Source organism: Spinacia oleracea, chromosome 4 (assembly GCF_020520425.1).
Source record: "Spinacia oleracea cultivar Varoflay chromosome 4, BTI_SOV_V1, whole genome shotgun sequence".
NCBI classification, from domain to species: Eukaryota; Viridiplantae; Streptophyta; class Magnoliopsida; order Caryophyllales; family Amaranthaceae; genus Spinacia; species Spinacia oleracea.
Genome location: NC_079490.1, coordinates 104,243,070 through 104,267,145, shown reverse-complemented (window position 1 = coordinate 104,267,145; position 24,076 = coordinate 104,243,070). Strand labels below are relative to the sequence as shown.

The following is a 24,076-nucleotide window of genomic DNA, read 5'->3' as shown; positions in this document are numbered from 1 at the left end:
AGAACTCTATCATAAGCCTTATTCATATCCAACTTTACTGAGGTATAACACTTTGAACGAGTACGACAGTTATTAACAAATGTAATAAGCTCATGGGACAATAAGCAATCATCCGATATAAGCCTACCGGGAACATACACCTTCTGAATGTCAGAAATTAAGGAAGGCATGCTTGGTAATTTCACCATCGTCTTCAATAGGGTATCAATTTGGAGGGATTTGAATTCCTCTCTTTCTCTCTTTGGTAGCTTCTTTGATTAGAGTTGGTCATTCGACTTGTTTGTTCCTCACCTCTAGAGACAAGCATTTTCTCATGCTCAAGCCAGCAGTCTAAGGTTAAATGGAATGTTCTGGAAGAACACACATTCCAAATTGTTCCAAATTGTCATTCTCTCTGTTCAGACTCGTAAGCGTCAAAATTGAATTTTGGGTCTTTGGGTATACCTCCCCTCGACTCTTCAAAGCCTCATTTCTGGGTTTTATGCTGATCTAAGTTAAGGGTACTCCTTCTCTTCTGAATTTTTATTGCGTTCAACTTCAGTTGCCTCACCTTTCGTCTTCTCAAGTTCAGGGGTTGATGGTTCCTTTTCTCCATTTGACATCCGTTTAGCAATGTTTTGTATCACAGATGATCAATCCACACGAGTTGTTCCTTGATTTTTGAAAACTCAATAGGAGGTAGTAGGGGCCTCATGTTATTGAAGTGTTTCAATATGTTTTGCTCATGGGTTTATGCACTAGTAGAAAAAACATCAAAGGTGGCTACTTAAAGGTGGCCTTATTTAACAAGTGCATCCTTTGATTGACCAAAAATTAAAAATAAAATAAAAATAAACATTGACATCCCGCGTTTGGGGGAAGGAAACACACAAGCGCATCTTTTATTTGGTTTTGTACTTGCAAATTGAAACCTAGCTATCCCCTTTATTCAATTTACACCATTCTACTACTGCTTCTTCCCGCTCATCCACTCACCATTCTTGCTGCTACTACTTCTTCTAGCTCTTCCCCCACTTATTCACTCACAATTCTCCCTAAACTCCACATGCAACGTTCGCCTCAATTCTCCCAAAACTCCACCGGCAACGTTCGACTTATCAGCTATAAAGCTCTCCTTTAATTACTCAGGAGGAGACGCAGCCAAAGATGCTTGAACTTCATCGTTTTTGCTCGATTACGGAACTGGAACTTCATAGCAACTGGAACTCCTTTGCTTAAGATATGGAACTTCATCATTTTAGCGGTTGTTCGAGCCCATAGATATGCAAATTTTTCTAAAATTGAAAGTTGAACGACGGCTAATTTAGCGGTATGTTTCTCTTAATTGATTCTCTTAAATTCACATTCTTTTATTAGGAGATTATGTAGTTGATTTGGGTTTAATTTGAATTATACTTTCAAATTAGGTTTATTTTTTATCTTCTGTTTTTCTCTTTGGTTATATTAGGATGTTTACTTTCCGGCGTGATGTTCATTACTCATTAGAATTCCGGTCTTGATTTTGTTACTTCTATCTTGAACTCGTGTTAATATTAATGTTTTTTTTTGTTGGGTTTAGAGGGTATGATTTAGTATAGGAGATTGTTAATAAAATTTATAACTTTGTTGATATTTATAGTTGAATAAGTATGGAGTTGTTTCTGTTTTGTCGGCGCTACCTACTGCAACTTGTTTTGTAGGCTGTTGGCTAGTTTTTGCTTCTAGTTTCAGCCTTTTGCCAGCAGGTTTGAGTTATCTTGGTTTTGATTGTAGTTATGTTTTGTGGGATCTTGGAGGGTAGTCTTCGACACTCATATGATTAGCTTTGTGTTGTTGTTTCAGTTTCAGTTGCAGCCTGTTAACACTTGCAGTCTTCAAGTTTCCAATGGATTAATGCCTTTTCCTGTGGCTTGTGTCTCTGATTTTTTTGTGCAGCTTGTTGTTGCTTGTTTAGTGGCCTGTTAGCTAGTTTTTTGTTCTGGTTTCAGTCTTTTGGAAGGTTTTTGGTTCTGGTTTTAGGCTTTTGGTTGTGCAGCTTGTTACTGCTTCTTCCTACACGCTCCTGCTTCTGCTTACCCCACCCCAGAATGCAGAGAGTCCAGATTGTGGAAGGCATTTCAGTTTTAGCCATTATTCATGTCTTACACTTTTCCCAACTTATCTAAGATTTATTTACGTGAAAGAAATTCGTGTAGTACTATAGTAGTAGTGCTACTTTTAGTAGTTAGTATTACCTTAATTTATTCTTTCGTATGCACTCTTTCTCTTCATTAAAAATGTATTTCATCGGGGAATTCGGGAAGAAGCTTACTAATCTTGACTTGTTAAAGTCTTAGGGGTAAAATTATATATATTTTGACCTGCGCAGACGTTGACTGGAGTGTGATCAATATTGAGTGGTGTAATTGTAGGAACCACTCAAATACAGGAAAGTATATACAGATTTTTTGTGCCTTTGATTGTTAATTTTGTGGGATGTAAGAGCATGAAGAGACATCTTTATATTGTTTTTGTTGCATTCGATTATTTCTATGTTACTCCCTTAATCTCGTCCAGGTATTGGACTTGAACAAAATAAATTCTAGTTGAAATATAATTATGGCCTAGTATTCTATAAAGTTTATTCTATTCAACGAACTAAATTGACTTTAAAGACTTTGATGAAAATCAAGAAAGAACTTTATGCCTATTTTTCTGCTGTTAAATTTCCAAAAGTTTAGAATGTTTATGGAACTGCATATACTGCTTTAGAGAATTTGAATAGTAAAACAACAGCTATTTTTTATCACAGGTCAGGTGTGGCGTGAGAGGAACATTAAATCCTCCTTGTAATGCAGTTGGGTATGTTGATAGAAAATTTCTAGGGATTAATCATGTGTATCAACATCCGGCTTGGAGGAGATCTAAGGTGAGTGGTGAACATAAGCATGCTTTAGATGGTCTTTATTAGTCCTAGTGCCCTATAAAACTCCATTGATTGTGTATCAGAAATATCAATATATCATAATATAGTTGCATCGACATTTTTAAAAAGAGATATTTTATTGTGCTTGTCGAAATACTGCGGGCTTGCACAGAAAACTCTCCTTGCAAGGGGCCTCTTCTGGAAAATGCTCCCTCCTGGTGTCATGCACCATTTAAGCCAGAAGGAATTTTGAGGTTTGTACATTTGTACTTCGTGTGACTTCGTATTAATAGGCTTATGTTCCTGTTTGTGGTTGATTACTTATAGACTAGTAAATTGTAACTTAATGATGGGGGACCTTACATAATACTCCGCATATGGTACTGCAAAATCTTGTTTCTAGTACCTTTCTAAACCTGTTGAATTGCAACATGCAACTATGCAAGTCAGCATAGCTCAGCTTCTAGTATGAGTATGAGCTTATTTCTGGATGACGTACACAAAACCACATGCATTTTATAACCATTTTCATCAGACAACCAATTTGACTTGTGTGTTTAGAACACTACCCATAAGTTAAAATAATATAACCATAAACCACACTCAATGAGTTAGTTTTTTCTCATTTTCATTGTTTTAGTAAGATGTTGTGCTAACAAGTGCATAATGTTTTTTACCCTTTTTTCCCAAAATATGGTTTATACACCCGGGCTCACTGTGCACCCTATTTTACAAAGAACATATAGTTCAAATACAAAGAACATATTGTTCATACCCAAAGAACATATAGCCAATGAACATATAGTTCAAATCCATAGAACATATAGTTTAAATATTTCACTAGTATATGTACATTGAAATCGTTCTCAATGTTCATTACATTTTCAATAAATGTTCAACAGGGTGCACAATGAGCACTGTGCACCTGGGTGTATAATCCAAATTGCGCTTTTTTCCTCCTGTTTTTACCTTGCTATGATCTCCGAGAAGTAATACCAATTTCAAATTAAATTTTTTTTTCTTTGTATCATATTTACTCATAGAATGCAGCTCAATATCCGCCATACTTTCAACAATTATGGGAGTTCATTTTGGCCATGCGATTATTCATGTTAAGGTTGGCCGCCTAATATTAATATAAAGCTTTTTTTGAGATGTGAGTAATACACGTAAAAATTCGCCTATAATTACGAATTCAAAATCAATGTAAAGAACTTAAAATAAACATAGTTTAACCAAAAGAGCCTTATATTATACACATTTTCGCTCCCAACCCTCAACTAATGAACCAAAATGGGTATCTAAACCCTTTGCATGTTTAATATACTTAATATTAGGTTTTCAATCCTCATTCTCATCTACTTTGGTCAAGTTATGCACATTTAAGATTTGTTTGATCGTCATATGGAATGCATTTGTAAGTAAATAATACTTCCTCCATTCTTATTTACATGACACATTTTATTTTTGGACACTATTCACACAAGCACGTTTGTTTTCCTTTTGTGATTTATATTTGAGAAAACACAGCCGTGTGGAGTCTTGTTAGATTCGTCTCAATAAATATTTTTTAAATATCAACTTTTTATAATTTTTTCTTATCCATAATTGAAGATATTAAGGTTTGAAATCATGCTTTGGAAAAAGTGACTAAATAATTGTGTCGTGTAAATAAGAAAAGAGGACGTATTACATAAACCATGGGACGCAACTGAGACGCAGATTTCAGATGTTCCACCTTAGGCAATAAAACTAAACAAGTTTTATTCTAGTCTCCAAGCATCACTAGTAAAAAAAACATCAAAGGTGGCGCTTAAAATAGGGGTATAGGTGACGCTTTACAAGTGCATCACAAGGCCTAGTCACATTTGGCCAATTCACAAAGATGGCGCTTAAAAAGCGCCAACTTTGACTCACAAAGGTGGTGCTACCAAAATGTAAACGGTTTAGAATGTTTACTTAGGTTCGTTTTGTGAAAATTGGGAGCAAAAATGTCATTTTAGGCCACATATAACCTATAACGTCCCAAGCGAGCTTTAGATGTGCATAAATAGCTTGGAATGAGTCTTATAAGCCTTAAACTAACCATATTAAACATGTAAATGGTTTAGAATGTTTACTTAGGTTCATTTTGTGAAAGTTGTGAGCGAAAATGACATTTTTTGCTACATGTGAACTATTACTACCAAAACGATCCTTAGATGTGCATAAATTGACCAAAGTAGATAAGAATGAGGATTGACAACCTAATACTAAGTGTATTAAACATTCACATCGTTAAGAATTCCTATTTTGGTTCATTAGTTGAGAGTTGGGAGCGAAAACGACTATTTTAATCCAAATATGACATGTAAGGACCAAATGAGCCTTAAATGTGCATAAATTGACCAAAGTAGATAAGAATGAGGAGCGGCAACCTAATACTAAGTATATTAAACATGTAAAGGGTTAAGAATTCCTATTTTGTTCATTAATTGAGAGTTGGGAGCGAAAACGAATATTTTTGTCAAAATATGACATGTAAGGATCGAACGAGCCTTAAATGTGCATAAATTGATCAAAGTAGATGAGGATGACGATTGACAACCTAATACTTCCTCTGTTCCGCATCGTTTCACTTTTGTACACTATTCATTAACTAACTTTGACCGTTAATCTTTCACATTATGTAAAAACAAACATAGTCAAGTGAGATCTTGTAAGTTCGTATCAATGTGAGAATTCTAAATATCAATTTTTTATAATTTTTACTTACACGCAATTAGAGGTATTAATGTTCAAAGAAGCATGTTGGGATACGTGAAAAAAAAACGATGCATCTATTGCGAAACGGAGGTAGTACTAAGTATTTTAAACATGTAAAGTTAAGAATTCCTATTTTGGTTCATTAGTTGAGTTGGGAGCAAAAACGAGTATTTTTTCAAAATATGACATATAAGGATAAAACGAGCTTTAAATGTGCCTAAATTGACCAAAGTATATGAGAATGAGAATTGGAACCTAATACTAAGTGTATTAAACATGCAAATCGTTAAGAATTCCTATTTTGGTTCATTAGTTGAGAGTTGGGAGCGAAAACGACTATTTTAATCCAAATATGACATGTAAGGACCAAACGAGCCTTAAATGTGCATAAATTGACCAAAGTAGATAAGAATGAGGAGCGGCAACCTAATACTAAGTACATTAAACATGTAAAGGGTTAAGAATTCCTATTTTGTTCATTAATTAAGAGTTGGGAGCGAAAACGAATATTTTTGTCAAAATATGACATGTAAGGATCGAACGAGCCTTATATGTGCATAAATTGATCAAAGTAGATGAGAATGACGATTGACAACCTAATACTTCCTCTGTTCCGCATCGTTTCTCTTTTGGACACTATTCATTAACTACTTTGACAGTTTCACATTATGTAAAAACAAACATAGTCAAATGAGATCTTGTAAGTTCGTATCAATGTGAGAATTCTAAATATCAATTTTTTATAATTTTTATTTACACGCAATTAAAGATATTAATGTTCAAAGAAGCATGTTGGGATACGTGAAAAAAAAAACAATGCATCTATTGCGAAACGAATGTAGTACTAAGTATTTTAAACATGTAAAGTTAAGAATTCCTATTTTGGTTCATTAGTTGAGTTGGGAGCAAAAACGACTAATTTTTTCCAAATATGACATACTTCCTCCATTCTTTTTTAAATGACGCAATTATTAAGGCACGTTTGCCAATGCACGATTTCAAGCATTAATATCTCTAATTATGGATCGGAAAAAATTATAAAAAAATGATATTAAAATAATATTTACTGATACGAATCTAATAAGACCCCACACAACTATGTTTTTTCTTATGTATAAACCACAAAAGGAAGTCAAATGTGCTTGTGTAAATATTGTCTAAAACCCTATTGTGTCATGTAAATAAGAACAAATGAAGTATAAGGATCAAACGAGCTTTAAATGTACCTAAATTGACCAAAGTGTATTAAACATGCAAAGTGTTTAGAATTCTTATTTTGGTTCATTAGTTGAGAGTTGGGAGCAAAAACAACTATTTTAGTCAGAATATGACATCTAACGATCAAACGAGCTTTAAATGTACCTAAATTGACCAAAGTAGATGAGAATGAGGATTGACAACCTAATACTAAGTATATTAAACATGCAAAGGGTTAAGAATTCCGATTTTGGTTCATTAGTTGAGAGTTGGGAGCGAAAACGACTTTTTTGGTCAAAATATGACATAATGATCAAACGAGCCTTAAATGTGTAAAAATTGACCAAAGAAGATGAGAATAAAGATTTTCTTCCTAATACTAAGTATATGAAACATCCTTAAATGTGTATAAATTAACTATTTTTGTTTATAAGTTGAGAGGTGGAGCGAAAACGGCAATTTTTGTCAAAATATAACATGTAACGATCAAACGAGTCTTAAATGTACATAAATTGACCAAATTAGATGAGAATGAGGATTGACAACCAAATACTAAGTATTTTAAACATGTAAAGGGTTAAGAATTCCTATTTTAGTTCATTAGTTGAGAGTTGGAAGCGAAAACGACTATTTTAGTCAAAATATTACATAACTCGACATCTACTCAACTTAGGATCAATTTGTTTTATCATTTTTTGTTTCATGTTTTGTTTCTTAGAAAACTAAAACAAGAATTATGACAACAAAACTCAAATGTTCTCAAACTTTTTATATCTTGAAGAGTTCATGTTCTACTTTATTTACTTATGTTAAGACTATGTAGCTTCAATAAAATTCACAAACAACAGTTCTTGAAAATCTGCGAATAATTCCTAGTGTTCAATGATATAAATAACACCCCAATTCTATCAATAATCAATCATTCTGCACCTCACCTCTCAAAAAATTGCCCAAAAAGTTCGAGGGATTAAGAGCGAGCAACAACATTGAGACCGCACAGGCAGCAAAAAGGTTTGAACAGCTAATACGTAGGAAACGTGCTCACTTCAGCTTCATCGATGCAAAGTCCGCTGCCAGTTTTATGGCTTCCTCCACATTTGACACACCAGGGCCCTGAAGAACAAAAGCATTTTCGTGAGAATTTTAGTTTTCCATTAAAAAATGTTGAGCGAATTCATGTAAAATGGGCCAGAATTCACAAGTACATTCTGAAGAGACTAAAATAACAGTTATGCAAAGCTTTAAATTGCAAGGCATATGATATTTAGAATATATTTGCTGATTGGATCTGCACGCCTAGGCAGCTGGTCCCTAATAGTTCAGAGCTGATCAACCAGCTGGCCAGGTCACAGATAGGTAGGTCTCAGACCCAACTCATTGCAATCATCTAGACTTCACAACTACAGATAACAGATCTACTCCGTACCGAATACACACATACCTCAAGTCTAAACTAATATCGGTAAAAGTTTGCTGAACAGCAGAAACACAAGTATGCAATATCTGAGCAAGAGAAAATGTTGCTAACCTGGCCTTTAGCGATATTACTTTTTCCCTTACCACACCTTCCCTTTAGAGGACCCAAAGCAACTGTTAACCACTCAGACACTTCTAATCCATTCCATGTGTTGCCCTTGCCAGGTACTCCAGCAGAAACAAAAGCCTTATTCGCAGTTTCATCAACACTAAAGACCATGACGGATATCGTCTGATCACCCCACTGAATGCAAAGCCACAAATCAGAAATCCATTCCCAGAATAGAAAGGAAAAATGAGGAAGGCAAAAAGAATCAGTTGTTACATACAGGCCCGGCCCTGAGGGCAGGCCAGTTCAACCGCCAAGGGCCCAGAGCAGAAAGGGGGCCAAAATAAAAGTGTGTACAATGTGCTATAAACAATGACATGCTGAATAACACTAATGCATCTTTGGCTCAGTGAAAAGTTTGTTCGACACCGCATGGCTTCAACCTTTTTATTCTTTTGACGTTGACAACTTTCCTTCTGCCTTGGTTCATTCCTATTTTTTTACTCTGCTTTTTCGTGTTTATTAGCTTCTTTTTCTATTTCACTTTTCTTTTTGGCAAACAGTTTTCTCATTCATAATATATTTTGTATGAAGTATTGTAATTTTAACTTTTTGATAGAATATGAGTATATATTAGATGGTTTAGAAATATCAAATTTCGAACTTTAATAAAGACAAATTTAAAGAACTTATAGATACTGATACTTCTCTCTCTACAAAATAAATCATAATACTTTTTATGCATATACAAATAATAAACCCATTTATGCATATAGACTAATTAACCTTTTTTTTTTTTTGACGGGGACTAACTAATTTAGTTAAGTAATCATAATACTTTTTTATTTATTTGAACTTGAATATATAGTAGATTGGACAAAAAATTTGATGCGTTGTCATTCTTTTTTTTTAATATGGTGAAAATATATTTCAGTTAAACTATCAGACATAATTCTAGAAGGGGCCCTAATCCCTTATTTCGCCTACGGCCCAAAAATGTCAGGAACAGGCCTGGTTACATACCTTTTGCTTTATTACATGCTGTGCAATATCCCCGACAGCAGCAACATCTAAACCATCATTTACACGAGAGATGCAAAATTTCTTCCCTTCTGAAACAGCAGCCTTTGCCTTCTCAATGGCAGTCTGTTTTGCACTGTCAATCAATTTTTTTCTTGCCGTCTTCACTTGTTCCTGAAGACAAACAAGGACATCAACTTGAATTTGTAAGAGAAGGTAATGGACACGGAGAACAGACAAGAGGAGCTATTATACTTCATCAGAACACAGCCATAATACCTGAAGCAAGGAAATCTTCAACTTTATGTCACTTTTCTTAGGTGCTGAGATGGATGCTGCATCTACACTGTTTCTCAGAGAAGCTGCTTTCTGAACCAAAAGAGAGAATCTACATCATTACACATCAAAAAGTACGAAAATCCATAGCAGGGTGCTAATATTCAGTCAGTCCTTTACTAGCCGTAATAGCTAAAATCGCTAGTGTTAAGAGAGAAAAACAAAAATCCCAAACTAACTTTCTCCAGCAGGCTTGCATCTATGTTTGATGCATCAATCACTTCTTGCTCGAGGGAGCATGCCAAATTAATTGCATTCAATGCAACGTCAGACGTAACAGCAGTCACTCTACGAATTCCTTTGGCAATTCCCTGCTCAGATAAAAGAGCAAATGCCTTGGCTTCTCTTGTATTAGATATATGGGTTCCTACATAATCCACAAAACACGTTTTAGTACAAAGTTAATCAGAAATTTGAAAATGAACAGTTAGAATATCAAGGAGACATGATACATTGATACCTCCACAAAGTTCAGCAGAGTATTGTGCCCATTCTTCTTTATCTGGATCAGCCAGGAGATCTTCCACCTTTTTCCCAACTGATACTATTCTTACAGGATCAGGGTATATCTGAAACAGTATGCAGTCTTTCACTGGATAAAAGATGATGAAATGAACAACGGAAATCAACACATGGTTTCAAAAGATCAGAAGCTTTACCTCCCCAAACACAGCCCTAAGACCATTTACGCGCTTGGCATCAGCAAGTGTTGCCTCTTTTGCAAATACATCTAGTTCGGCTTTAATTTGATCATTTACAATGTTTTCTATTTTCCTCAATTCTTCATCTGTAACAGGATTGCCTGTGGAGAAAATCAATTGCTTTTCAGCTAACATATTTGCAGTAAGGCAAACAATTTACTGAATAGACTGAAAATTCATTACCATGAGAAAAATCATATCTCAATTTCTCAGGAAGAACAATAGATCCCTTTTGGTCTACATGAGTCCCAAGAACTTCCTGCAAATCCACAGATGTATAACGTTTAGACAAGGTACATAGCCACAAACCAAAAAAGTAGTACAAATGAGCTTTTGCCTAGAAATGCAACCTACCCTGAGAGCAAAGTTTAACATGTGCGTACAGGTATGGTTGGGGGCAATGAGTTGACGTCTACTATAGTCCACCTGCACAACAAAAGCAAGTGAGAAAATAAAAACAGAACAAGGGAATCGGGAAGAATGAGAAAAGTATTATACCTTGCCAGTGACTTTATCACCGACAGATAATCTACCAGTCTCAATGGAGCCGATATGTAGAACAAAACCACCAAACACTTGGACATTAGAAACTTGGAAACTTCCATGGGGGCCATCAATTGATCCAGTGTCAAAGATCTGAAACAAAAGAGATCAAATTAGACACCTGGACATTATTACAATGTTCCAATGCATATTAGTGCAATTGGACCTCTAGAGCAAAACCATATGTATACAACTTACAAAGTTACATGTCGTGCAAAAAATGTACAAGATAGCAGTCATCGTACCCACACAAATTGAATTTTCCTATGAACTAGTCAAATCCAGGAAAAGAAAAACGGAAGTTACAGAAGACAATATATCAACTTCCTAGACCATCACTATTCTCTTTCTCCATGCAAATATAAACCAACATTGGCCACATGAAACATCAGAAACTCAAAGACTCAAACTACTTCTCCAAAATTTTCCAGCAATTATAATTTTCGTGTGAAACAAGCAGATAATCCGCTCTGCTTCATGTAATGGTTAGGGTCTTCTTTTTATTTAACTAAACAAGGTGCAAGAAACTTTTTTGCATGTTCAAGGGGCAGGCGCATGGACAGGAAGGGGAAAAGCGGAACCAAAGCACCTCCTGCTAAAAGTATGCACACAAGTGGCACGCCAACTGTTTTCCTTTAGCTGTACGGCACCTCAAAAACCTAGTCTTGTCAGTTTTAGTCAGTAAACTTACACTCTATAGTCTATAAAAAACCAGGCAATTAAGAATTGACACCAATAAATATCAGGGTATAAACCATTAAACAAAAATTTACAGAAAATAGATAGCAAAGCTGTATCTAGTGAAGTTCTTTGGACTTCTTTCATTGGCAATGAGCATTAAAGCTCTCCAGTTCTACTAAATTTACGGAATAGCTTAAAAAAGAAACAAATGAACTAATTAATCTAAATAAATAAAATAAACCATTGATGTAAGACCATATAATTTCAGATCAAACAGCCTACTGATTAGATATTAGTAATCTAGAATCAGACCAGAAAGCAGTACATGGTTAATAACTAGAGCAGTTAATTATGACTGGTAAACATCATAATACCTGACCACCTTGCTCAGCATAGAAACCCGTGGACTCGAGAACAACACCAATTTCCCGGCCAACCTCAGCAGACTCCAAAAACTCAGATCCAGTGTATACAGCTCTTATGGTGCTGTCATGATCCTGAAACACATGAATGAATAGTGAGAGGGGGAAGAAAAACTATATTAAGTGCTCATGTAAATAAGTTATGAGGGCCACTAAGTGCAAAATTTCCATCTACATTCGACAGTAATACTACGTGAATAATACAATGAACATATTAACCTTGAACCAGACATATTTGCTGGAATCGTCAGTGGTTGGAACTTTATTGTTGTGCAATGACGCTGTAGCATTAGCATCCATCGTAATTGCCCCACCAACTTCCTACAGGAATTGTAATTGATGGAGTTAGATTGACATAGATTTCAACTCATTAGACAGGGAAAGCTGTAGAATTATTGTCTCTCAGCAACTAAGCTTTCTTACGCATACCCCCTCTTGCCCCCATCCCCTATAAATTCAGCAGTGCATGAGGCATGAAATTTGAACTTAAAAATGCAGGTCGCCTGTCCAACTTCATATAACTCCAGCTCTGCCTCTGGTAGCTAGAATTCGTAGAAATTAGAAATACCTTATTTTGAGCACCTCTTGATCTTTCCCTTGCTTCTTCCATAGCATCAGCAAAACCTTTTGTATCAACTGTTAAACCTCTTTCCTCTGCCATTAACTAGAGAGAAACAAGAATCAGGAGTCGAAAAATGCATGATTGCATTTGTTTATAAAAAATAAAATCACACCAACTACCTGTGTCAAATCTAATGGGAAGCCATAAGTATCCCACAATACAAATGCATCCTGCAAAAAACAACCTAGCAATCAGTCACAGCTCTATTATGTAATAGCCATTTACTAATTTGTGAAGCCTTGGTATCATTGCACAAAAGATGCAGACAAAAGCGGGATGATAGACTGTTTACCAGATACCTATGTTACTCAGACACGAGTGTCGGTGTCGTGTCTGACAAGGTGTCGGAATATCTGATACTCAGATCTAAATTTTTAGACACTTCGACACGGTCAAAGGAGCGTCTTGACTAGGTTTTTAGACACGGCTACCATATACAGTGTAGGGAAAAAAATCGACACTTTTTATAAATAAAACAAATTAAACTTTTTCTCAAAGTAAACATTAAAAATAAAGAAAAAAAAATAATAGGGTACTGTGCATTTAATAGGCTAAGCCGCTAAGGTGAAAGTCTTTGTCTAGGGAAGGTGAAAGTCTTTATCTAGGGAAGGTGAATGATGTAAAAAATAAAAACAAAAAATAAACTAGCTGTCAAAAACTAAAAACAGATTAAATATAAGCTACTTTTTGAAAAGCACCCTAGCCGTATGAAAAAAAAAAGAGGAGAGTAAGCAGCCCTAGCCGCATGAAAATAAAAAGAAAGAGAGAGAAAGCAGACCTAGCCGCATGAAACAGAAGAAAGAGGAGAGAGAAAAACAAGAAACCCTAAAGCATAGCAGCCGCATGAAAGAAAAGATGGAGGAGAGAGAAAGGATAACTATTCTGATTATCTCCTTCTCCATTGTCAATGGAGACACCACAATAAACTTAGGGGGCGTTTGGTTGGGGGTCTTCGGGAAAGGGAAAGGGAATCAACACCTCCCATTCCCTTTGTTGTTGTTTGTTTGTCCATTTCAATCATTCCCTTTACCCCTCTCATTCCCCAATTTCCCTCTACTCTGATTCCCAACCCCTCCCCCCCCAAGGGTATCAACCTTACCCCCAAAATCCTCTTCAGCTCATCTTCCTTGACCAACATTGACCAACTTATACACCACACCACCACCCAACTCCAACACCACAACTGCCACCCTCGCAACTACCTCCGCCTGCAACCACCCCGAAACCAACCACCACCACCCGCAACAACCCAAAACAAACCACCACCACTCGAACAAACCCAGAAATCAACCACCACCACACGAAACAAACCCATAAATCAACCACCACAACACGAAACAAACCCATAAATCAACCACCACCACACACAATCAAACCCAGAAATCAACCACCACCACACACAATCACAGTAAACGAACGGAGAACGGCGACAGGAGAAGAGAGGAGAGCGAAGGAAAGGAACGACAGCTGTGGGAGGAGGGGGAAGGAGAGAGAAGAAAAGGAACGACGGCGGCCGGAGAAGGAGAGGAAGGAAAGAGGAGAGGACTGGCGGCGGTAGGAGGGAAGAGAGAGGAGAGGACTGGCGGCGGTAGGAGGGAAGAGAGAGGAGAGGAACGGCGGCGGCAGGAGAAGGAGAGGACTGGCGGCGGGAGGAGGGAGGAGGGAGAAGGAGAGGAAGAGAGAAGAAAAGGAACGGCGGTAGGCAGTCGGCGGTCGGCGGGGGCGAGTGTGGGGGGAGGAGGGGAAGGAGAGGAAGGAGTGAGAAGTAAAGCTGTGAAGGGAATGGAAATAACACCGGTGTCGACACCTCCCCGAACACGTGTCGACACCAATGTCGACACCTCCCTGAACACGTGTCGAGTGTCGTGTCGTGTCGACACACGACACCCACCTTCCACCGGAGTGTCGGAGTAACATAGCCAAATACTCTCCTATTTTTTTGTCAACTTCACCTCCTACCCCCCTCCCCTCCAAAAAATTAGAACTACCAATACTCACAATTCATTTAGTGAGACAGAAAATCAATTTACAAATAAGTTTAAACACAAGATAATCTAAGCATATCTTCTTTTTGGATGGGGGTGGGATGCAGCCGTTCAGAATATATTTTATGTGCCACTTCATAGTTGGGAATGAAATGGCATTGGATCATCCAATATATTATATGCGGAAACAAAGAGTGCACATGGCACATGCCAGAAAAGCCCCACACAATACAAAAAATAAAGGATCCAAATACCAAAGTTAAGCAATCTACCTGGCCACTCAATGTCTTCCCTTCAACCTCCAGAGAAGCCTTCTTAAATTTCTCAATCCCCTGGTGACAAATTAATGGCAATTTGTAAGAGAAGTGCAGCCTGGCATGGATGAGAACAAGCTACAACAGAATTCAGCTAGACCTAAACTAATCTGGAAAAATGAAAATTCCTTTTTGAAATTGCAGTTTCCTGATTTTCTTAGAAGACTCTTACCAAGTTATGTACCACCACTTGTTTGTAAAGCATAGAGTACGCATTTCATACTTGCACTAATAGTGACAATCTGGAAATATGAAATTAAGGAGCCAATTCAATAAAATAATAGCAAACTCCTCAACTCATTGAAGCAATATCGCACCAATAAGCTATTTCCCATCTCCTTATATGATATATGTACTACTCGGTATATCAGATTTTTTTTTCTTTTAAAAAGGCCTAATTAGCCATTCAAGAGCTAGCTCAAAAGAGGAGCATCAGGGGCAAAGGACATGTATGGAAAACCAACAATAGAAAGTTTGTTCGTGAATTAACATCAAATAGCTTTGCCACTTAAGCAAACATGTCTACTGCAAATTCACAAGCAATTTTTTTCCCAACCTTAAGCAATGTTCTCCCAAAACTGATCTCTTCAGCTGCAATGATATCTTTGATATGTTTCTCATGCTGCTTCAGCTCCGGGAAAACACTACCCATCAAATCCACCAGAGTAGGTACCAGCCTGCAGCAAGTGCAGCCAATCATGCATTCAATAAATAATGTGTTAGTAGGAATACAAGCAAGGAAAATACACAGCACAATTACAGAGAAAAATATGGTTATTGAAGATGGTATTATATCAAGCAAGAAGAATGATCGGAAAAAAACTGTGTTCTTCTTTCTTACCCATTAAAAAAACCTTCCTTGGCGTTTAGTACTTCACTTCCATAACGAACAGCACGACGAAGAATGCGCCTTAAAACATATTCACGGCCCTCATTACCTGCGTCAAAAGTGAAAACTTAGTGACATATCCATACATGTTACGTTGACTAATTTTCATCAAATGATGTAAGACCAAAAACAAGAATTTTAATCCGATTTACATCACAATCATTATTGCCTCTAGTTTGGCGCAAGAACCTAAAATATCCAACAAGTCACCGTTATCAAAATATGCATAGCTAGCTTCCAATTCCAACCAATATAATTACCACAACTGTAAATCCATAAAATGTCAGGGCCAAATCAACAAACAAACAATAATAAACCAACTTTTAACAGCTCTGAAGATCCCAAAAAAAAGCAACAATGAACTACTATGATGAAAATCATGAACTTGATGCATGAGATAAAAAGCTAACTACTCTCTTGTAATTATACACAAGCCCAAGGCCACCGAAATGGCTTCTACGAGATCAATATTCCCTAACCAGACAGTTTAAACCATACACACTCACTATACATTTTATGGAAAGAATAAAATATAAACATTTAGTACATCTAATGTACTTTATCAAGGAGTTAACCCCATGACTGGGTCCAAGTTTTACAAAAAATCACCAATTGGGACCTCACTTTTTTTTGGTCAATAATTGGGACCTCATCTTACTTTTTTAGCCAAAGTTAACTATGGTGGTTAAAAGAATGTTAAGTCCTTGGGTTAAGAAATAAGAAATATAATTATAACATTTTATTTTTGCAAAAATACAAAACTAATTTAATTAATTAGTTGTTATTCTTACACCTCCAATATCCCCCTCTTGAACAAACATCATCGGAAACTACCAACACCACATTAATTTCTATTTTCTTTATTAATGAAGTTCGTCCATTATGATTAGTTCACAGTTCAACGATAAATTGATAAAAAAAATGTTAAGTAACTAATTTCTAATATTTACATAATTTTACTTCGAAACCAACAAAACCAAATGTTCCCTTGAATGTTTTAACATAGAGCTATAAAAATGGGTCATGTCAAGGGCGGCTCCGGCCCAAACTTAATGAAATTAGTCTGTTCGGGTCATAAACAAGTCATATTTAGTCAGTTCAAGTGACCTATCTCTATTATATAAGCCAAGAGCTGAGGGACATTTCGGTAATCATGCTTTTGGTGTCCCCAATCAAAAAGACTAGTTTAGCATAGCCCAGCCCGTCCCGACCCATGATTTTTTTTAAAGAAAATGAGTATACGAGTCACATTCTAAAAATACTTCGTAGTATGTATCAATCTATCATACTTCTCACTGTATGCCACCCCTTTAAAAGGCATCTTCATTTGAAACAATGGTCGAACCTCATTTTACTTTCAATCAATTTATAAAGTATGCAAAAATTTTGCTCTCCTTAAGTGAGTAAGGTATAAACATCACGAAGTAAACATAAAAAAATAAAAATAAAAATAAAAAATCAAACAATAACAAATCGATCAAAATCAACACAAAAACAATAAAATTTAGCAGCATTGATATCATACAAAATCACAAAATTTACCAATTCAATCATTAATCTCACAAAAAATCACAATTTTTTTTTTTTGAGGGGAACAAAAAATCACAAAATTAACAAGTACGGAGTACCAATTAACTCAAATCTAAAGACGAACAAAATAAACCCAATAAAACCCCTAAACAAATCGGCAAATAATACTACTTATTAAGTCATAACTCTTATAATTTATTTTTGATTTATTTTATTAGTTTGAATAGTCAATCTTGAGTTAAAGGTGAGTTAAACTACCAAAAATCTAACCTTAGGTCCCAATTATTGACCCAAAAAAAGTGAGGTCCCAATTGGTGATTTATTGCAAAACTTAGACCCCAATAATGGACTTAACTCACTTTATCTAAGATGTTTTACTTCAAGGTTGCAACACAATTTCCAAAAGTGTAGATTTTTTTATAGCAAATACAAAGTCCTCCACAAGGGAAATATGAGTAACGTTCAAGTTTAAGCAAGATCTAAATAACCACCAAAGATACCATTCTAAACTTTACTAAAATCTAATCAGCCAATATCGCCTTAAACTTACAAAATGATTTTGATCAGCTGACATCATTACATTTACAATATTTTTCACTTACCAAATGATTATTCAAAAACAAAACTACAGTTAGCAGTACACAGCATTACAGCAACAACAATACCTAAAGACAGGTGAGCACTAAGAACCATGTTTCAGATTATACCTGGACAAGCACCATCCGCAATAGCAAACGAGAGAGTTCTTATATGATCAGCAACAACCCTATAGGCCATATCAACTTTGTCTACATCTTCTGCTCCAACTTTTCCAGAATAAGGCCGAGCCCCAGTTGCCTTCATGCAGATCACAGATGGACAAAAAATAGAGCTCAGAAAAGGTTGATTACTCAAAACAAACCACTAGTTCACCCTGCCCAAAGATAAACCCAACCTAGAATAGAGGGTTAACTAATGCAATCTACAATACAGTCCACAGTTCCAGATATGCAGAACTGAGACCAAAATCCAACATAAATGTCACAAGTCAAAAAAGAAGATTAAACATAGACCACACTCATACAACGAGGACTCCAGAGAATTATATAGAAGCAAAACCCAATGGACAGTTATGCGTTTCACAATGCAGGAACAATCATCAAGAAGACTCACATAAAGTTGCTTTAGTAACATTATAAGTGATGATATTATGTACACTCCCCCTGTCGCCCAGGTAGCTTCTGGACCAGCATATACCATACTAATAATTAAATTCTTGGCCTAATAGGATGAAGGTAATAAATTGTACAGCAATCATGTTTCATTAGCCCGAAAAGCAGGTAATCCAGAAATTAAGTGCAGGTCATCCGTCCAGGAGATTAGCTCATGTGAAAGTAAAACCACAGAGCCCAATTAAGCAAGCATTGGGCATTGATACATCCTTAGAACCAAGATGGCTAGCCAATCATCACCTATTTCGGTTTTGATTTCTTAGCTCTTGTGATATACTCCCTTGTTTCCTTCTGATGGTATCCTTTTCATTGGTAAAAAATACAAATCGAACTCCCAGTCATGGAATTAAAACTCGGCCGTTCCGTTACGTAACGGCCGTTCTGTAACCTATTTTGGATTTGCCGTTACGCGAAAACCCGTTACGTTACGGTTTGACAAAAATCACGTCTTTCTCCCCGCGTCGTCCGTTACGTAACGGTGACTCGCCGTGTTAGACGTTTTTTTCTCCGTTACACCGTTTTTTTACATAAATTTACCAAAAATATTTTTGTAATTAGTTATGTAGTTTATGAAACATGATATTTCATGTGTTTATTTGTTCACAAAATATAATACTCACTTATATTAGGATAGATTTGGTTATATTGTGTTGATATAATACTTTTTAGACTAAAAATGTAATAATAAGGCTTAGACATGCTAATGTGATTTTTTTCAAAAAAATCACACCGCGTCAGCCGCGATCCGTTCTATTCATCCGTTACAAGCGGTTTCCGCGACAACGCGACCGTTTCCGCAATCGCGACCGCATCCGCTTTTTTTTCTATGCTCCCAGTACCAGTACGTGTAAAAAATGTAACATGTAATGAGGCAATCTGAAATACATGAATCCATATAAGACATTGGCACCGAAATTCAAGTCTCAGTATCAGGATGTTATTTTCCAACAAAATCGAACAAGAAACTTTAGCTTCACAAGAAATCTAACAGTTCAAATGCTTTTGTTGTATGATTACCTGTTGAATAGCATCGAATAAAGGCATGAAGACATCTGTATCATAATTACTCATCTTATTCTGAAGAATAGATGTCAATCTTTCAAAACCCATTCCTGTATCAACATGTTTTGCAGGAAGGGATTTCAGAGAACCATCAGTCTCTCTATTAAACTGTAAACCAAAAAAAAAGGCCCTTATTAGCAGCAAACCAAATATCTGGAAATACAAATCTCCATAATAAAACGATTCCTTCTGTACTAAAGCATAATAAATAAATAAATAAAGTAATCCACGATCCACATAGACAGCATAACAGTTTAAAAGAAAAAGAACATTCAACATTTCACTAGAGTAATAACAATACACGGAATAAAATATATTCGTTATGGAACTAGCTAGACAGGAAACATGGCCTAGTCCAGAAGATATAATCGAAAAAAGCATACCTGAATGAACACTAGATTCCAAATCTCTATACAAGTAGGATCATCATTATTAACAAGTGATGCAGCATCACGATTCCCAATCCTATCGAAATGAATCTCAGTACAGGGTCCACACGGACCAGTGTCTCCCATCTCCCAGAAGTTGTCCTATTCCATGCAAACATTGGGCCAGGTAATTTAGAACTGAACTACATAAGCAAGCAACGGTAATCAACAACGTACCAGACAGCTCAAGCGTAGGACATTAAGAATAATTATCAAACTTCATGAAAATGCTTTAGACCTACTCAATAAAACCCAACTCCGTCCTTTCCGATTACTCCATTCCCTACTAACTGTCTTTTAAGATTATGCACAAGTGTTTAGAAAATGTTATTTAATGCACTGGTAATTAAATGGACAAAGTATAGTGCATTGATATATAGAGAGAAGAAATCATAGTGCACCGATACATTAAGTGACATATGGAATGAGAAAATGAAGTGCCCTAATCATATGGAGCGGCAGAATGACATGGTTTCATTTAGGAATGTCCCAAGCTATATGAGAGTGTAAAATGACATCACCGATAAAGTAAATGTTCAAATATCCCATATTAGGTAGCATACCATTTGAATTGAAGAGATTCTTGGACTAATAGTAGATCTTGCTAAAAATATTTATTTAAATCAAAGAACTCCTGAATAGTTGGGCAAAGGTGATATTATCACATAAACAGGACGGAGTATGAACAGAGAAAAGAAAGATAACTAGAATTTATTTCCCCTTTTTAACTACTATGCAAGGAAATAGGGCTGAATTATCTAGCTGCAGCCAGGAAAGTCTCCGTATCCAATGCTTGCAGCATCAAAGGGTGTCACTATAATAATTCCAATCACCAACGCAACTTAGTGCATTTACCTTTTTATTTATTCTCTACTAGTAGGTCGTGTTTTGTTCAACTTATTTTCACTTATTTCATGACTAATAAATGTAGATAAAAGCTAAGGGGTTGATAGGGATTACCCAAAGTACATTTTGTAACTAAAATAATAAGTTTTAATCAATTCTGATACGTTAAGTTCAGAAAAAATCAGATAATTGAAAATGAATAGAATGCACCATTAGACATAAGGGTTAAATAAAATTATTACATCACCACTCCCCACAACAGGAACAGTTTTAGGAACCCATTCTTCTTTTGCGCCATATGACAGGCTCAAGGCTTGCAGTTTACTCTGAAGTTTTAAATGTGCAATATATTTAGGCATTTAGCATATAAAACTATTCTGGTATGATATGATATATGCAACTGGAGGTTGATTTTACCAGTTGACCAAATTCAAAACCTATTTAAAATTAGCAAGAACAGCAACCACATCTGATCAAATAAAAAAAATTGACACTTGCCACCATCACAAGGAAACAATACACATTGGCTGATGTAGGAACTGTAGCTTTACTATCATGACATTGTATACTACTATCACGACCCATTTGATATGCGGTACTAAAATGGGGGTGGTAATGAGAATGAATTTGTATTGTAAATTTGTGGGGGAAGTAATATTCCAATGCCCATAGTAATGTGTATTCACCTCAAGTATCTAATTTCTACATAAATCTTCATAACCATCCATTATCTTTAGGGAGGTGGTATTAGGTGGGAATAAAAATTTATGAAAAAAATAAAAGTTGTGGATAAGATTGCATTACCACGAGCATTATGATGTTACTTTCCTTGCTAAATTAGACTTAAATTTATTCCGGAATTTAATACCATCTACCAAAAGGGCCATGAAAACCATGAAAGTCCTCACTAATTGCAATCAGCTCAATTACTGATCATTCACCTGTAGGCAACAGGGTGAATTCAGCATTCCAAGAATCAAACCCTCAGCCATGATGTAGAAGTAACATGTTAATTTACATCCAAAATTCAAGTTTATATCAAAAAACTCATTTTTTTGTTAAAATGTACAAAGAGTAAAAAACAACTTACCTTGCAACCAAAAGGTAATACACGCTCAGCAGGCAAGAAGTTGAGCCAAATTTCCCTGGCCTCCGTGTCAGCAGTTAGTCCTGCTTTCTCATCTCCACCAAAATAGGTAGCATAAATTTGATCAGTCGGTAGCCCATAAACCTGTTAGCAGCACAATAACACTAATCAGGTTCAAAGTCTCACTTAAATAACCAAATTCATACATGCTCAAAATAATGAAAGAGTCAAACTGGAATTCCTAATAACGCAAAATATTTTCTCAGTATGCTGACAAGTAGACATCAAACTAGGGTAGAATAAAGGACATTGACGACAAGTCACATGACCCAATTACCTTAGTTAGGAGTTCCCAGGCCCATTCAATGGCTTCATTCTTAAAGTAATCACCAAAGGACCAATTGCCAAGCATTTCAAAGAATGTGTGATGGTAAGTATCTTTCCCAACATCATCAAGATCATTGTGCTTCCCACCAGCCCGAATACATTTCTGGGTGTTGCAAGCACGCTTCATTTCGTTCAAAGGACTGTTAGGATCAACATTCCCCAGGAATATCGGCTTGAACTGATTCATACCTGCTCAATCAGACAATTATCAGCACTAACAGTACTTTAACTTGTAAATTATAATTCATTAACAGCAAACAGACTAAAAAGCTAATCCTTCAGCAGCATAAGAAGTTACTAAAAACTAAAAAGAGAGTACACCAATGTGTGAAACCATTCAAGCACGAAAGGCAAGCAAAATTAAACGCAGCGTTCTAAACACTAATATCACAAGTTCATAACTGTACTCATAAGAACTTCGAATGGGAAAATCACATTAGCGATATCATTCGAATACGCAAAACAGACGCAGATGCCACAAAGAAACTAAAATCCAGCAAACTTAAGTATTCCAGAACATTGGAATTTGAAACAAACTCATACCCACAAAAAAAATATAAAAAAAAAATCATTGAATTTGGTCAATAAACACTAGAAACCATTAAATTCGATCAATAAACAAAAATGGGAAAGGAATTAACACAAACCAGCATTCGCGAAGAGCAGAGTGGGATCATTAACAGGAACAACAGGGCTCGATTTCCATAACTTATGGTTTTTTCCTTCATAAAAATTGATAAAATTGTCTCGAACTCTAGAAGCGGGCCATTCGGTGTTAACCCCATCAACAGATTTTGATTGAGGCGCCATAACTTCAACGGATGAACGAAATCTGATTTTGGACGAAGATGTGAATAATGGTAGTGAAGGAGGAAAGAGAGTGGAGGCTGTAAGAGGTCGTCGGGTTCGGGTAAAGGGGGAGATGGAAAAGCTAAACCCTGCTCTGAAATATGCCCTCATCCATTTGTTTTTTAAGTTAGGTTTTTTGTTCTGATGAACAAAATGTTGGACATGGAAGGAGGATCACCTTAACAATCCACGTGGCAGATTTTGATTGCCCACTTTGTGGTCCTTCTTCTACAGTTTCCGTTCTTTTTTTTTTCTTTTCTTTCTTTTGTTTTTTGTTTTTTTTTTCTTCTTCTACAGTTTCTTTCTTTAGTTTTGGTAAATTGCAAAATTTATTTATAAAATATGAAAATTATTTTTCGAAAAATATCGAAATAATATTTAGTTATTAATTATACCTAACTAGATTTTAGCCCGTACGATGCACGGATTCTATTAAATTGTTATGTTCAAATAAAACTTCTATGTATATACCAATTTTATATACTTTGTATTAGATTAGGTATGTTTTTTATTTTTCATTGAATTTCATTTTAGATTTATTTTTTAAAATTATGAGAGTGTTTGTTTTTGGATAAAATTGTATATGCGTAATATTAATAACTAGATTTTAGCCCGTGCATGGCACAGAATTAAAATGAAACTCCTACCTACACTAACTCTATATTTTATATATTATATTAGTTTTTTTTATTTTGGATTAAATTTCATTTTCGATTTATTTTTTAATTATTAGAGTGTTTTACTTCGGATGAAGTTGTATATGCGTAATATTAGTAATTAATTAATAAAAATATATGCATGGCACAGAATTA

At 35.8% G+C, this 24,076-nt stretch overlaps 1 protein-coding gene and 1 long non-coding RNA gene across 2 annotated transcripts; one reads left to right on the top strand and one right to left on the bottom strand.

Moving 5' to 3' along the window:
• The first annotated feature begins 813 nt into the window (after positions 1-813).
• LOC110791797 (uncharacterized) lies at positions 814-3,375 on the top strand. Its single transcript, XR_002534199.2, has 2 exons — positions 814-1,309; positions 2,771-3,375. It is a non-coding gene; the product is annotated as an uncharacterized lncRNA (long non-coding RNA).
• A 4,185-nt stretch (positions 3,376-7,560) lies between these two features.
• Positions 7,561-23,398, bottom strand: LOC110791800 (alanine--tRNA ligase). The gene is made up of 23 exons (XM_021996559.2): positions 23,063-23,398; positions 22,366-22,604; positions 22,032-22,172; positions 20,051-20,197; positions 19,623-19,775; positions 18,102-18,231; positions 15,817-15,913; positions 15,532-15,652; positions 14,934-14,993; positions 12,796-12,846; positions 12,623-12,718; positions 12,274-12,375; positions 12,007-12,129; positions 10,907-11,044; positions 10,763-10,834; positions 10,592-10,667; positions 10,367-10,509; positions 10,168-10,276; positions 9,887-10,074; positions 9,651-9,740; positions 9,375-9,545; positions 8,355-8,546; positions 7,561-7,939 (listed from the first exon to the last, which is right to left on the bottom strand). The coding sequence occupies exons 1-23, from the start codon at positions 23,373-23,375 to the stop codon at positions 7,868-7,870; spliced, it is 3,024 nt and encodes a 1,007-aa protein (XP_021852251.1). The 5' UTR covers positions 23,376-23,398; the 3' UTR covers positions 7,561-7,867.
• Positions 23,399-24,076: the final 678 nt, after the last annotated feature.

Excerpts from the sequence above, each read along its gene's own strand:
- LOC110791800 (XM_021996559.2), bottom strand. The coding sequence starts at position 23,375 with ATGAGGGCATATTTCAGAGCAGGGTTTAGCTTTTCCATCTCCCCCTTT. Across the intron at positions 14,994-15,531 it reads TTGGGAGAACATTGCTTAAG|GGGATTGAGAAATTTAAGAA; the intron begins GTTGGGAAAAAA and ends ATTTGTCACCAG. Across the intron at positions 8,547-9,374 it reads AGCATGTAATAAAGCAAAAG|TGGGGTGATCAGACGATATC; the intron begins GTATGTAACCAG and ends CTTTGCATTCAG.